The sequence below is a fragment of the Misgurnus anguillicaudatus genome, chromosome 16 (assembly GCF_027580225.2).
Source record: "Misgurnus anguillicaudatus chromosome 16, ASM2758022v2, whole genome shotgun sequence".
Classification (NCBI taxonomy): Eukaryota; Metazoa; Chordata; class Actinopteri; order Cypriniformes; family Cobitidae; genus Misgurnus; species Misgurnus anguillicaudatus.
In genome coordinates, this window is record NC_073352.2 from 34731617 (window position 1) to 34748828 (window position 17212).

Sequence of the window (17212 nt, forward strand, 5' to 3'; positions counted from 1 at the left end):
AAGATGTGATGTCGGAGGGCGAAGATAATGCGATGTCAGTGCGCGAAGATGTGATGTCAGTGCGCGAAGATGTGATGTCAGTGCGCGAAGATGCAACCTATAGACTTCTGACAATAAACACACAAAAACATGAATATCAATGTGAATATCAATGTATGTTTAAGTCATGCTTAGTCATTTTTTAACTGTTCCCTTTTGTACCGTCATGAAAAACTCAACATCATTTCACACCACTCCTTCTCTTATTAAAATGTTTTCAATGACTCAGATATTTGACTTGCTCAAAGCAATTTGGCTGTCCCTCTCTCCCACCCGGTTTCATCAAGAACAGAAAATGTGTAATAAATATTCAGCTTTTCATAATTTCAGTTGATTGATTTGATTAATTACAGAGAACATTGTTCCTTTGAGAAATTTCTTAATAAAACTTGAGCGATCTTGAAATATTAATAGGCTAATTTTTTATTGCAATTTTTAACTGCAGACATTATAAAAGAGATTTTCTTGTCTTTATGAGGGATGATTTTTACCCACAGGACTGTGAATATGATAGGACATAATACTTAGTAAACAGTATAATTTAATTATTTAAAAAGTCAATAAGAGACCAAACTGCGAAATTATAAGTGAGTGTAGTATCACATAAAACAACAAATAATATAAAATATCACTAGTATGATGTAGTGATTTAGACTCTGGTTACCAAAAGGTTGCATGTTCAGACCCTCAAACATGGATGCAAATTATTTTTTATTATACTCTCATAAGCTTGAATGTTTAAAATAAATAATAAACACTTGTTTTGTTTTATTCTCTGCAGGTATCAGATAGTTGTGGAGATCATCCAGGCCACAACTATCAGCAGTATTCCACAGTTAAAGCGTCAGAAAGGTAAGATGACCTTTAAACCTCTCATCCCTTCTTATCTGGCCAATAGCTATTGATTTATTATCCTGTTTCTTCACTTCATTCTAATGATGAAGTGTCTCTCTCTTAAGCCTTAGACATTTGATGTGATTTATTGTGTGCCCACCTCTTCAGCTCCATTAGCACATGCTTTGATGCTTCTTTTAATAGAGTCTAATCTATTAGAAATGTCATAGTCATATCTGAGGAAAACATCTCCCAGGAGTCAAGAAAGGACATTTATGTTGAATTCAGGCTGTTATAGCAGCAAGAAAGCACACAACACACCACTGTATCTTCTCTGATCCTTCATGATTTATAATGAAGGTGTTTTTCTCCTCTTCCTCACAAGAGCTTCTGTCTTTCACCTCGTCTAGCCGCTCTCTGATTGGCAGATGGGTAAACACAATGAACCTTGTGCCAGGTCTATGTTAAGCTGAACATTGTTGACTGTAAATGTTTTTATGTGAAGTAGTCTTCATTAATTTCTTAATCTTGAATAGAAAGATGTGTTTCTGTAAGGTCATGCATGGTCAGACTCTTTGTTGTTTAACGCATTGAACTGTTGATTTTGTAATAGATCTTTTAGCTTTTATTCACACAGGTAATTCATCAATGTGCCAAAATGTTATTAATGTCTTATCAGTGTGCTAATGAATTTGATCTGGATATAAGTAAGGATTTTTCACTAAACCAAGAAACTAATTTTAAGAGTCACACATCTGTGATTTGGAGTGTTAAAGCTAATGCCTTTGTTGCAGTGTTAGAGTTAATTTAAGCCGGTTTCGATCACACAATGGGAAGCGCTTGTTATTTCAGTCCTTTAGGAATAGGCTGTTTATTCATAGTCATGTTGTCTTTCTTCTGTCGCCCAGTAATGGGCAAATCTATAACTCGGTCCACTGGTCCATCACCGTGACAGGGGCTGTTAAAGGAGAAGAGACGTTTCTGTCTGTGTTTCCATTCATCACTTGTTTCCAGTGACAGATGGAGCATGCAACTAAAATCCATACTAGTACAGATATACTCAAATTAATCAAATATGAATTGTTTGCTTTATTTTTACATACCCTTAAATATTGCACTGTTTGAGGGAACATCCAAAATTGTAGTGGTCATTATTGAGTGCACTCATTTATCCCCATAATGCACCACAATAATGAGTGTACAACCAATGTACACTCAGGGGTTAAATTGGGTATTCGTAATTTGTGCGGGTTCAAGGGTAACATGTTTAATACTGATGACAGCAAAGCAACTGGTGTTTCAGTGAAATGATGGACTTCTGATTGATAGGATTCGATGCGTATCAGCTTTGAAGCTGTGCCAGATGTTGACCCAAAATATTTTAACGTGTGAATTTGCATTAAAGTGACACCCTATGTGCATTTGTTGAACATGTCATCATGAACAGTTGATCAAACTTTCAGAAAAGGAAATTATAAGAACCATACGACCTCCTTGACTAATTATAGGCATAAGATACCCCAAAAGACTCAATTAACAAGAAAAGGTACAAAATCAGCAACATGTTTTAGCCGTAGAGATTCCTTATGCTGATCTTAGTTCAGCAGCTAGTACTACTACTACTAATAATAATAATAATAGTATTATTATAGAAATACTATAAATACAATTACTATAGTAAGATTAGTATAAATCTATTGTAGTCTTTTATTATATAGGAGTTGAACAAATAAATTGTGTTGTGTGATTCATTTAAATACTCTCCGACCATGTCTACAAATGCACATGCACAAGGTCAGTCGTAAAAAATAAACCGTGTCCACGCTAGGGATGCATAACGATTAATCGCGATTAATCTATAGCAGAATAAAAGTTTTTGTTTACATTATTATGTGTGTGAACTGTTTATAATAACTTGTATAGATAAATGCACACACATACTTGTATACATTTAAGAATGTGTATATACATTTGTATATTTATTTTAATTTATATTATATATAAATACTTAATATATAAATATATATGTTTTCTTAAAATAATACATGAATGTGTGCATATTTATATATACATAATTATTATACACAGTTCACAAACATATATGATGTAAACAAAAACTTTTATTATGCTTTAGATTAATTGCGATTAATTGTTAAGCATCCCTAGTCCATGCCTTTTTCAGTGGTTATTTTTCAGGGCATGTCTTTAATAAATCCTGACAGCGTTAACGGCAAAAGAGGAGTGATCACATAACCGATGGACACAGGGCTTATAATATTTATTAAATGAAGTTTTGTATAAAGTGCTTTTGTTGTGACAGTGTCTACATAAAATGCGGTTTTGTGTGTTTGGAAATCTGTGCTTGGTGATACTGATTGATTCTGGGTTGGTTTCGCGGACAGGGATTAGTTTAAGACAGGACTAGGCCTTAGTTTAATTAGGAAATAAAACAAGTTTTAACAAACATGCCTTAATAAAAACATTACTTGTGGGCATTTTGAGGCAAAACAAAGGGTACTGGTGTATTTTAAGATATGTTAGTGCAAGTTGTTTTCAGTTTGGACAGCTCTTACAATTATTTTAGTCTAGGACTAGTCTAATCCCTGTCCGGGAAACCGCCCCTTTGTGTTTGTAGGTGATGAACTGTGTTTAGTCACTGTTTTTGTTGGACACAGTGCTTTTAAACAAAGTGATGTCTCATTCTTCTTATAATGATGGGTTTTGAACTTGACTGACTCATGAGGAGATATAAAGATTGAAGTGATCTAGAGTCAGGTGGGATATTTCTTGTATTGTAATTGTATAATGACGTTGATCATCTTGAAGAAATCAAACTTGTGCTGGCTGAAATCTTCAACTGGACCAGACAAAGAACCAATGATCACCTCGACCATCTGCTGCTGTGAAAATATAGAAAAAACACAACATGAATACCAGAATAAACCAGTAATCCACTGATTCACTTCAGTCATGTGCACAAAGTGTTTGTGTGTGTGGTGATGTCTGTGTAAGTTCTGAAGAGTTTTTGCATCACTTCTTTGTCATTCATATGTTTAAAACAAAATCTGAAGCATATGGGGTGAAGATCACATGTAACAAAGATGCAAGAGTCTTTACACCTTCAAAGTGTAAAACTGAAGTATCATCTCCACTCTTTAGTTAAGTTGTATGCCGATGTAGACGTAAACTCATTACATGTGATGTAAAAGTGACAGTGGCCAATGTATGGTAACCCATACTTGTAAAGTGACTTCTGCATCTAAACCATCCCACTGCGAAGTGAACACACACACCGATTGGTTCGGGCTTTCCTTTGATCACGTCTGTGCGCTCACGCGCTCTCTTGCGTTGTCGTCCGTGCTCGTCCTTGTCGCGCCAGGTGAGCAGTTGGGGACGGGCGATCTATTGCTTGCCTTTCCGTGGTACTAGAATCCGGTGACCTTCGGGTTACAGGCTGGACTCTTCAATGGAGCGCACCCAAAGAAAGATCATACAATTTACGAAATGAAATCACACAATAAACATGTATACACATTTTAAGTTTATTTTATATACACAATATCGTTGGTGACAGAGTGCTGAATGAGTTTGGTTTGGTAACTCAACAAGCATATTTTGCAGCGCACAACGAAGTAATAATAAAATATAGAGATGCCTGCGTGGTCGTCGAGCCGGTTCAGAGACGTGAACGGCGGCGAGATCTGTCGATTCCACGTTGAAGTTGACAAGCAACTTTAGCGTAGCGCATTATAAGCGGACCCAGCAACTCTGCCACCATGTCGTTGATCGTTTATGGTGTCGGCATGTTGAACCATGGTATGGTTATGCCCATATATTTTGACACGAACTCATTCAGCTCGGATACACCTGATATAAACCGGTTCAAAGCTGTAAAGATTTTCACCACAGCTATTAAAGTGTGGCATGCATCCAAACATACAGCTTTTACACGCACAAACCACTGGATCGAGAAGTTTGGTTTGCTGCGGTGTATGAATCAGCTGTGATGTTCGGTATATTTACCTCAGTGGATTTCAGTGAACCGAGACGAGACATCTTGAAGAATGGTCCAATGGTGCCGTGTCTAGTCGACGGTGCGGTTGTCTGCTCGTTTGCCTTGTCGGCCGTGCGCTCGTCTGCTCGTTTGCTTGCCTTGACGTGTTGTGTCTTGTGCTCGTGCACTCGCTTGCGTTTGCTTCCTCCTTCTGGCTCTACCGCAGTTGAGCACCTTAGCTCAAATCACAGGTGAATTTATATCATGAACATGGGTGTGTCCGACAGGTGTCAGATGTTGATTGGCCGTGTAAAAAACATTCATCCAATGAGCAGTCTTCAGGACACTGCAGGTGATATGAGGTCAAATTCTAGAAAATTCCATAGGGGAATTCCAGACCAAAAATACTTTCACTTACAGGTGTTGTTATTAAATCTCGACTATGCTTTATTTTCAGTTTGTCACTGACACTTAAGTTTATAATGTTAAGACAGATGTGCTTTATTTTTTATAAAAATAATTCATGTTAATCAAGTAAACTTTGAAATTCATTTCTGCCTACTTGTAAACCTACAATAATAAAAGTAGTCAACTTTTCTTAATACTGCCTTCTATTTTTGAATAAACAGAAAAACAAGATGCTCATGTTAAAAGTTTAGATGTTCATAGTTGTAGAAGTTGAAATTGCAATTGCACACATTCACAGTTCATTGAGCTGTTTTTTGCTCAGTGGAGAGAAGTTTGCCATGAATCAGCTTTAGCAGACACTTATCCAAAGCAGATTACCGTGTATAATGTTAGGAATATATTTGTAGCAGTATTTGTGTTATTTATTGAACATATGACTGTTATACTGCTAACACAATGTTCTAACAATTGAGCTACATGTACACTTTGTACAACATTTATCTTCAGAATGACTTTTAAATAGTGCTTATGAAAAAAAATCGTATAAACGAAACATCAGCTTTGTGTCCTGGCTCGAGATCTTGTATGTTAGTTGAAAGCTGTTTGTGTCTGTGTGAATGTAGCAGAAGGAACTAAAACATGTTTTTGGTCTTCTGAGATCACATGGCTGTGGAAATATGTCCTTAAATGTGTTTCATACCTCTCTCTCTCTCTCTCTCTCTCTCTCTCTATCTATCTATCTATCTATAGACAGTAAAGGTAAAGAGGCAGCAGCTTTGAAGGCCGACCTGTTGCGTGCCAGAAACATGAAGCGTTACATTAACCAGCTGACAGTGGCTAAGAAACAGTGCGAGAAACGCATCCGGCTCCTCGGGGGTCCGAACTATGAACAGCAGGAGGACGGAGCTCAGGATGATGGGGACGGTCCACAGAGCCAGCGGGTAAAACAACAAATTACACTCACAGTCACACAGTCACACAGTCTAACATTATTATAAAAAAATGCTCTCAGAGAAAACCCGAACACATCTAAAGCCTCGCTGCAGACCTGCAGGAGTGGAAAAGACCCGCAATACTCAATGGATTTAACATGTTTTTTTTTTCTCATTCTGTGTTTAACCTGTAAGTATAATATGTTGCGTCCGAATGATAATTATTTCCAACTCCACTAGGTATACAGAGCCCAAACAAATGTGGCACATAGGATCATTTGCTCAATGTTTTAGCTCAAAATATCATATAAATAATTTATTATAGCATGTGAAAATTGCGTTTGTAGCTGTGTGCAAAATGTGCCGTTTGGGGTGTGTCCTTTAAAATGCAAATGAGCTTATGAAAAGCAAACACTGATCACAGTGATGGTGTTTTGTTGCAATTTAAAGTCAATTGTGCTTTTCTCTGCACTAAATGTCAGTGGTTGGATAGTGCAGATTAAGGGGTGGTATTATTATAATAAGAGCTCCTTATGACATCATAAGGAGAGCCAAATTTCAACGACCTATTTTTTCATGTGCTTGTAGAGAATGGTTTACCAAAACTAAGTTACTGGGTTGATCTTTTTAACATTTTCTAGGTTGATAGAAGCACTGTGGACACAATTATAGCACTTAAACATGGAAAAAGTCAATTTTTCATGCCATGGCCCCTTTAAAAATAGATCTGGTTTCTGTGAATACTGCATTAGTGCTACATTGTGCTAACAAACACATTTAGAAAAGCTTTTGGGTTCAGTCAGTCAGTGGCTATGGGCGGGGCTTCATCAGTGTGACATCACATTAACAAGAGAATTAAAACGGCATGTATAATGAGGCTGCTTTGGTTTAATGGGGATTAAAAAAGAAGTGGTGAATAGATTTTTTTCATTGTAGGGTGTTTGTGTTCACACACTGCCAACATACATTTATTGTATATCCAAACACCTTGTAAAGGTGGATTTTGGCTAATATGGGCCCTTTAAAGATGATCAAATATGTGTGTTTAGCATTATATTATAGGGTAGCTCTCTTTTTCTTTCTCTCTTGTCTTTTCTATTTCTCTTTATTTAGTGTAGAAAAGTGTTATGACCTCGCAGTCGGTCGTGTGACCTGCTGTTCTGATCTCAGTAGCTCCAGGCTGTTGTGATTTATACAGACAGCTCAGTCTCTGAAGGTCCCTACAGCCCGAGCCTTTATGGATCTCTCCCAGAAAAACCTCAAAGAGCATGTTGGTTTGTTACATGTTAATAGGTCATATCTCCTGATCTGGAGGCATTCAGTGAACCCAGAGAACCCTCATAACAAAACCTCATGTTTATAGATATTATCATGTTAGAAAGGCTGTGTTTTTCGTGATCTTTTGAAATGATTCAAACCTTTATACCCAGTCCACTCCAAAGCCATTTATTGAAGCTAAGTGGAAAAAGCTATTTGTTTTGATGGATGTAATGTTCCAACCACAGTAGTTTCATCCATAGATGGCTCACGGACAGACCAGACTGACTTTTACATTTAAGAAGAAACATCTTTATTGGCTTTTGTTGAATGATACAGAACTCAAGATAAATCAAACCCTCGACATATTGTGTCATCCACAATGTAACATGTTTTAGTAATGTGAAATGTTTTTAATGATAATAAAGTGTGCTTCATTTATTTTATGCTCTTACAGATACTTCAGTTTGAGGAGATCATGTCAAACTCCGTATACCGGGATCATTTCCGTGTCTACATGGAGCGTGTGGATAAGAGAGCCCTGATTAGTTTCTGGGAGCTGGTGGAGATGCTCAAGAGCGCCAATAAGGTCAGATTAAAGCTGTTGACAGATAATACAAGAAACCACGTATAACCCCATCATCATATAAAAACATCAGCAGCTGACTGAAGCACAATTCGCTTACTACACACTAAAAACTACACAATTTTCCTATCACAAAAGTTCATAGTTTCAGTGCATAGTATATGTCAACAGGGTTCCACGGGTCCTTGAAAGTTTGTGAATCTGGGGGAAATAATTTAAGGCCCTGGGGAGTTTTTGAAAATATACATACATGGATACAGGTCATTGAAAGTGCTTGAATCTATTTTATGCAAGAAGTTTTCTAGAAAAAAATCCATTTTATTCCCTGTATAGTGTAGGATAATATCATAGAAATTGTGGCCTTTTAGACACACATGCTAAACTGTTCACTTTAAATGCTTATATCTTCTGTATGCGAATGTTGATTTATACCAAAATGCTTTTTTGCATAGTTTTATTTGACACATGAAAACATCTCTGGTTATGTATGTAACTGTTGTTCCCTGAGAAGTGAACAAGACGCTGCGTCTGCCTTGCCATTACTTCCTGCGTCCCTGTAACGCCGTCTTTGGCCATGTTTCATATAGCGATATATTTCCTGTCTCCCGCGTCACCCTGTCTTTGTCGTTAAGCCTCATCATTGGTTGAACTTGACAAACACATTCAGACGCACCCACCCCCGGAGGCGTCCCCAAAGCGTCACCGCAGCGACGCACCGCGAGCTCCCTCGAAAGGGAACTGCAACAACGTATCTTAAAAGGTAACATGATGTAACCTTGTTCTCACTTGAAATGTCTCTCCACATTTAGTCTTAAATTTGAGGGTATTGGACCTGGAAAGTCCTTGAAAGGTCCTTGAATTTGATGCATTTGAAGTTAACTAAGGTGTGGGAACCCTGTGTCAAGATATTATACGATTAAATAAGTGTTATGTATTATAAAGTTTATATATCCAAGTAGGTGAATTGGGACACGACATGTGTATCATCATGGAGGTCTATTAACTCCCAGCTGTGTTAATTTAGCAATTACTAGAGAAATACTGACATGTTTGGCTCATTTTTGCGCATCGGGAGATTTGTAACAGTGTTTCTAATGACATATTCATCACTTGTAATAGCATCTGTTTGCATAAAACAAAACAAAATGGTTAAGATTAGCCGTATGTTATAATGCTATGCCGTTCTGCAATGTGACATTGTCTAAAATCAGTTTGGAAAAACAGAGATTCAAAGCATTGCTCTTGGAAGACCGTCATCCATAAATCTTCAAATCTTGCGCTTTTTTAAGATTACTTGTCAGGTTAACAGTAGTTTAGCAATCTGTTCTCTGCAGCTGTTATTGAACGTCTTACTCGTGAGTAGGCATATGGGCTGGTTACCAGTTTTAAGGTATACCAAAGTTTTAATGAACTGATACTGTTTTCAAGGTATGAGCTGTGTTTACACAAAAGTAATTAAATCATTAAGTCATGTAATTAATTTGATATTTACATTTATATGTAGATATTACAAAAATATAAGGCTTTGTTTTTACCTGGCATACATGTTGTATGTTGCTTAAAAATTAAATCTATTTTGTCCAGTTGAAAATTTTTGCCTAAGGTTATCAAATCGCCAAAATCTCATAGCGGCCCATGCCTACTCGTGAGTCTCTTGATTCTTATAAATGGTCTCTCATGTGTTTGTGTGTGTTCAGAATGAAGTGCCACAGCTGGTGGGAGAGATCTATCAGAACTTCTTTGTGGAGAGCAAAGAGATCCCGGTGGAGAAAGCCCTTTATAAAGAGATCCAGCAGACGCTGGTGGGGAACAAGGGTACGGATGTGTTCCACAGGATCCAGGGAGATGTTTACGAGACAATGAAAGAGCGATATTACCCATCATTCCTGGTTAGCGACCTGTACGAGAGACTCATTAAACGGGAGGAACAGAGGAGCAGCTCACAGTCCAGCAGTGAGGAGAAAGATGATGTCGTGAGTTTAACATGACACACAAAATCACTTTGTCTCTAGCTCAGTTTTACGAGTAATGAGTAATGGAAAAGCTAAATTTTAAATAAAAATCCATTCATTTGCAAAAAAGTTTTTGATGTTTGCTTGAAGTGGTTTTTGATTTAAAGCGAGTGAAAGCGAATAATGGGAGATGGAAGCGCATTTGCTAATTAAATTTTGACGTAGTGAACATTAAACCCAGGTGACTGATCTTCTAGCTCAGGGTTCCCCAAATCTTACCCTGAAGGGCCGGAGCACTACAGAGTTTAGCTCCAACACTAATCAAACTTACCCACCTGTGATTTTCTAGTGATCATGAAGGTGTGTTTGATCAGGGTTGGAGCTAAACTTTGCAGTGCTCCGGCCCTCCAGGGTAAGATTTGGGGAACCCTGATCTAGCTGTATCAGCTGTTGTTGTCTTGGGGCTCGACGTTGTCGCAATGCCCTTGCTGTTAGTGCCTGCGTCAAAAACTCTGCATTCCTTCTTCTGTGCACAGCATTCAGTTTGGCAATTACAAGCTGCACTGCTAGTTAATTTATTTAACTTGCCAAATCGTAACTAAATGCAATCCTGTCTCCATTTTCTAAGCATGCCTTGTTTTATTCACTGTTGGGGACTACACTGCAAAAATGATTTTCAAGAAAAATTCTTAGTATTTATGTCTTGTTTTCAGTAAAAATAAAATAAAAAATCTTAAATTAAGATACATTTTCTTGATGAGCAAAACCACCCAAGAAAATAAGTCTAGTTTTTAGACCAAAAATGTCAAATGTAAGTAATTTTGTGCATAAAACAAGCAAAGAAAATCTGCAAATGGGGTAAGCAAAAAATCTTGAATATTTTTCTTAAACACTAAATTCAAGAAAAATTAGCTTACCCCATTGGCAGATTTTTTAGCTTGTTTTATGCACAAAGTCACTTAAATTTGATATTTTTGGTCTAAAACCTAGACTTATTTTCTTGGGTCGTTTTGCTCATCAAGAAAAAGCATCTTAATTTAAGAATTTTTATTTTTAATCTTGAATACCAAGAATTTTTTTCTGAAAATAATTTTTTGCAGTGTAGGTTATCGATATCACCGTCATTCGCACAAACAATGATGAAAAGGCACCTAATTTGCATTAGTTTGTTTTTCTTTTCTTTTTTTGCGAATTTTGAAAAGATTTGCTTTATTTAGGGGTGGGTGATAAATCGCCTGTGATTCTCATGCGTATCTCATCAGTAAAGCCGGTTGCGTGATTAGTATTAAATCAGCTGCTTTCAGATTGACCGCCATTTACTACACAGAGACTTATTTCACCAAGAAGCTAGGCAAAATCGCGTTCATAATCGTGGACAATCGCTTCTGATAATGCATGCGATTTTGCCTAGCTTCTCTGTGAAATACGGCTCTGTTTAGTAACTGGCGCTTCATCTGAAAGCAGGTGATGGCGATGTACTACTAATCACGAAACCGGCTTTATTGATGAGATACGCATGAGAATCGCAGGCGATTTATCCCCGACCTCTAGCTTTACGTATTGATGGAAACCCAGATACTGTCTATATTCCATTTGAGTCCATTGTATGTTAAATACTTAATATATTTTTGCAATGCAATATTTAAATACTGTATTTTCTACCATTGAGTTTCCTAAGAACTCAATTTCACAGTCTGTCAAATATGTTATTTATTACAAATATGATTTTGTGGCAGTTTTTATAAATTGTAATCTTTTTAAACTATATATAGTATTGCATGATCTCTATTACATGGTGTCACATGACTCATTTCTTTGATTGTCTTGTGTAGGGTCAGGTGATGGAGGGTGGTGATGTGACCCTGGATGAGGGCAGTAAAGGGATCAATGAACAGGCCAGTTACGCCGTGACCAAACTACAGCAGCTGTTTGAGAGACTCGAGTATAAGCGTCAAGCTCTGGGCTCTATTCAGAATGCACCACGACCTGATAAAAAGGTGTTTGTGTACATTTTCTATGTATAAAGCTGTTTTTTGTTTAATCAGGGCACATAAATATAATTTTCATGATACTTAATGTTCAGTAGTCAATACCATTAACCAAATTGTATAAAACAACAGCAAAAATATTGTCAACCATTACAGCATTGAAAGTAGTCAAAAACTTGAATACTTTGGTACTTTTGACATCCCTCTATCTGACTAATAACACATGCATTTATATTCCTTCTTTATGTTGAATATATTTCCTGTTGTGTGTGTGGTTTTATTAAATCCATTACATAAGGCAGAAATCGATATCTTCTGACGTGATCTCATTGTTTTCTTTGAGGGGTTGCTGAAAGCTCAGCGTTTCCGTTCCCCAGGGTCGTGGTCAGAATATCATGACGCATTTCTACAGATCTGGTATACTCATATGAATATCTTTCTGTAGATTGTGTCATTGCTAAAGGAAGAAATCGGAGCGATGGAGAAGGAACACGGTGACCTTCAGCTGCACATAACGCGCACGGACTGCTGGTGTGAGAACTTGGGCACCTGGAGAGCCGTCATACACACTGCAGAGGTCCGTTTTGTTCCCATTTAAATGTCCAAATGATGAGAAGGTGGAGCGGGGTTTTGATTTCATTTGGGGTTGTTGGATCTTACTTCTATCATTTGGTATGAACTAGAACAGAGAAATGGGGTTTGGGGAAAGGGGCTAAAACGTCTTGTGGCAGCACCCTTATGCATTCAATACACGACATGCCGGCTTTGTGATAATTTGACTCTGCTCACCATCATGCTTTAGTGTCTTTGCAAAGTTTTTGAATCTTCACTGACCTTAAAGGGGCCATATTATGAGATTTTTTTTAAAGATGTAAGTCTTTGGTGTCCCAAGAGTGCATATGTGAAGTTTTAGATTAAAATACCCCATAGATAATTTAGTATGGTATTAACATGTTAGAATTGTTAAAAAGGTGTGAGCAAAAATGTGCAGTTTTTGGGTGTTTTCTAAAATGCAAATGAGCTGATGAAATGCAAACACTGATCGCCATGATGGAGGTTTGTTGAAATTAAAACTCAATTGTGGTGTCAATTATTATTTTTTCTCTTTGTCTTTGCACCAAATGGCAGTGCCGTGTTTGTATAGTGTAAATTTACGCGCGGTATTATTGTAATTGGCCTTGCTACCTACGTCACAAAACAGTCAAAATCTGATCTTTTTCACACACCGCAAAAAATGACTTTCTTACTTAGTATTTTTGTCTTGTTTTCAGTAAAAATATCTAAAAATTCTTAAATTAAGATTGCTCTTGATGAGCAAAACAACCCAAGAAAATAAGTCTAGTTTTTAGACAAAAAAATATCAAATTTAAGTGATTTTGTGCATAAAACAAGCAAAAAAAATCTGCCAGTAGGGTAAGCAAATTTTTCTTGAAATTTTCTTGAATTGTTTAAGAAAAATGTTCAAGATTTTTTGCTTACCCCATTGGCAGATTTTTTTGCTTGTCATTGGGGCTTTCAGCAGGATAATGATGTAAAATATGTGGCAAAATCTACACAAAAATGGTTCAGCAGTCACAAACTCAAGGTCCTCCCATGGCCATCTCAGTCCCCAGACCTCAACCCAATTGAAAACCTGTGGGGCGAGCTAAAGAAGAGACACTGGATGATCTAGAAAGATTGTGCAAAGAAGAATGGTCAAAGATCCTTCTCTCTGTGTTCTCCAATCTTGTGAAATGTTATAGGAGGAGAATAAGTGCTGTCGTGTTGGCAAAAGGGGGTTGTACAAAGTATTAATATTGGGGTGCCAATAATTGTGGAACACATGATTTCAAGTTTTTTTAAATGTGTAAATTCTTTACCACTAAAGTAATGTACTTAAATCAAAGGTTGGATTTTTGTCTTTTTTTGCATTTGGGTTCTATGTTGTTTAAATAAAAAGGAGAATTTTTAGAAGTCCACGACCACATATTAAACACGGGTGCCAATAATTGTGGAGGGCACTGTACTTGGTAAGCAAGTGTCTTAAGATATTAAGTCTTGTTTATTGAAATGTTTAAAATCAAGAGATTTTTACTTAAAACAAGTCAAAATATCTGCCAGTGCAGTAAGAAAAATCAACTTAAAGTAAGTTTACTGAATTAAGTTAAAACTGGAATTGAGTTTATTTTTCTTACTGCACTGGCAGATACTTTGACTTGTTTTAAGTAGTTTATTTCAATAAACAAGACTGAAAATCTTCAGCCACTTGCTTACCAAGTAAATGTATCTCAATTTAAAAATTTTCAGATATTTATACCAGAAACAAGACAAAATTACTAAGTAAGACGTTCATTTTTTGCAGCGTAGAAGCACTGGGGACCCAGTTATAGCACTTAAACATAAAAAATAAAATTTGCATGTTATGTCCCCTTTAAAATACACACAACTGTTTATTTTCATAAGTGATTATTTGCCTTCTCTCAGAATTTTTTAAATCTGAATTTTTTTAATCTGCATTATTATTGCTTTATCTGTTTATCAAACATTAAGTCTTCATGTGTGTGTTTGTGTGTGTCAGGCGTCGGAGGAAAACGGAGAGCAGATGGCATTTTACTCCGTATCCGTGAGCCTTTCGGAAAGAGACGACTCCCAGAACAACTGTTGGAGCGTCGTCAGGAAGCTCAGCGAGTTTCATGCACTACACCGGAAGTTGACGGAGGTACAGCTGATGTTTGTGTTAGCTGATGTTTGTGTTATCATATGCACACATGCCAGTTAAAATACCAGTGAAGCGTGACGCCCCTCTGAGCCGTGACCGTCGCTGTGTTCCTGTGGCGTCAGTGACTCATGTCGCTGTACATGATTCGTTTTGACATGCATGCTGCATTACAGCAGGAAAACCACACACTGATGTTTCCTATTCAATCTTCTTTCCAGTGTTTTCCATTGCTTAAGAAAGTGCAGCTTCCCTCGCTCAGCAAACTGCCGTTCAAATCCATCGACCAAAAATTTCTAGACAAATCAAAAACTCAGCTCAACACATTTTTACTGGTGAGTGCCTACAGAAATGATCACACATGCGATATAATGGGATAAAAATAAAGATGATAGATGTTTCTAGTTTATTTGTATGTTTCCTCCGTAGAAAGTGCTGACAGATGAGCGCATGTGTCAAAGTGAAGCTCTTTATGCCTTTCTGAGTCCATCTCCAGAATATCTGAAGGTCATCGACATCCAGAAGAAGTCCTCTTTCTCTCTCGCATCCTTCCTGGAGAGACTGCCAGGAGATTTCTTCTCACACCAAGAGGTGCACACACATACAAACACTCCTGAATCTGATCGATTGGTTTGCTAATTTATTTCTGTGAGCGAGTGATTACTTGACTATTAAACTGTGAATGAATAAAATTCAGTATTAGATAAAAATTCAGTCAGACACTTCAAACGCGCCTCCCGGCCAATCAGATTGAAGATTTCAGGAAGATGATTTTGTGTCTGTCAGGATGAAGCTGACGATGACAGCGATCTGTCCGATTACGGCGATGAGACGGATGGAAAGAAGGACGCTCTGGCTGAACCCTGTTTCATGTTGATCGGAGAGATATTTGAGCTCAGGGGGAGTGAGTACGGTGTACTTTGTGTGGTTTGTGTATTTGTGTGTGGTTTGTGTCATGTGTGTCCAACTTGCACTTATTCGCACCTCATAACTTGTGGTATCACACAGTAAGATAACATTAACTCACACTTTTAAGTTTTAATCTGTGGGTGTGAAAACTGAAGCACATCTTTGATACAGCGTGACTAATATCACACACTGAAGTGCACTTGCTTTATTTGCTTTGACTTCTTAACAGTTTTCAACTTTTTCAATTTCATTCTAGTGCAAACTCATAAAAAGCAAGTTTGTGCTTTAATTGCTATTTTAAGAATAACTGTGGTTGACCGGCATATTATATCACATCTGCTCTGTGTATCTGTTAGGGATGTCCCGATCCGATATTCTGGATCGGTATCGGGCCGATCCGGGCTTTTTGTCTGGATTGGACATCGGATCGAGGACGGTCAACATGACCGATCAAATTCCGATATGTGCTTTAGCGTGGTTGTTACTGACAAGCTATTAAAAGGACAACGTATTATAAAATCACCATAAATGTTTTAGGCACTATATTCAAAGTCTTTTAATACACTGAATAGCTTCATGTGAAGGAACAAACGCACATTTAAAGATATTTAAGTTCACAGAAACACTGTAACTTACTCGCAAACTCAGTTAATCCACTGTTGAAGCGGACGGAGGAAACGCGCCATTCACACACGCACACACAAGATAACTGTAGGCTATTTTAAAGATCTGATTTTATAAAGTCTCAGTAAGCCGTTGGATGGATGCAATTCACTTTGTGCTGAGCACAGAATGCATCTAATCTCTTTGTTTTAACAGTTATGAACTTTCATGAGAGGATGATTCAAGGGCATCAATTCTGCGCCCAGGAAGCCCATAAACGTAGCATGTATATGACTTTGGCGCATCAATTCCGCACCCGGAATGTGCATAAAAAGTCCGGTCAAGCGCATAATTCCCAAAATAACCATCTGCACACTAAAGCTTTTTTACTATGACTATATATATATATATTTTGAATACTTAAACGATCAAACGTACCTATTATATGTTCTCCTAAACACCGCCACGATTAATAATTACTAATGTTAACTTGAAAATCATGTTAAATGATTGCTTTTTACATTTAAAATTATTCTAGATGTAGCAGAAAGCACTATACACATTTAATTACAGTAGTATTGGGAAGGTATCGGCTCGGAAATGAAAAAGTGGTATCGGGACATCCCTAGTATCTGTTAAGTCCAGTCTGCACACAGAGAAACATTGCATTGTTTCATCCATTCATGTTGTTTTTTCTCTCTCTAGTGTTTAAATGGGTGAGGAAGACGCTCATTGCACTAGTTCAAGTCACGTTTGGAAGGACAATAAATAAGTAAGCATTACTCAATGAATGAAACTACTGTGGATATTCATTACACTAATCATTTCATTTAAAGGTGCAGCTCTTAAGAACATTTTGGTTTTAATAAAAGTTCAAACTAAAAAAAGGTTACTACAAAATAACCATGTGTTTGCCAATGAATAAATAAAAATGGTTGCTATGATAAACCGTTAAATTTAATAAGGGACTTCTTGTTGAAACAGACATTGGAGGATGTATCAAAGATATCAAAGA

General features: G+C 37.2%; 1 protein-coding gene across 1 annotated transcript in view; it reads left to right on the plus strand.

Annotated features, from left to right (window-relative positions):
* The window catches only part of snx25 (sorting nexin 25), a 52168-nt gene that overhangs the window by 27606 nt on the left and 7350 nt on the right, over positions 1-17212 (plus strand). The window contains exons 6-16 of the mRNA XM_055178675.2: positions 821-891; positions 6026-6216; positions 7922-8053; positions 9748-10023; positions 11835-11999; positions 12436-12567; positions 14548-14688; positions 14907-15020; positions 15115-15276; positions 15472-15589; positions 16903-16969. Coding sequence (XP_055034650.2) covers positions 821-891; positions 6026-6216; positions 7922-8053; positions 9748-10023; positions 11835-11999; positions 12436-12567; positions 14548-14688; positions 14907-15020; positions 15115-15276; positions 15472-15589; positions 16903-16969 — 1569 coding nt within the window. The remainder of the gene's footprint in view (positions 1-820; positions 892-6025; positions 6217-7921; positions 8054-9747; positions 10024-11834; positions 12000-12435; positions 12568-14547; positions 14689-14906; positions 15021-15114; positions 15277-15471; positions 15590-16902; positions 16970-17212) is intronic.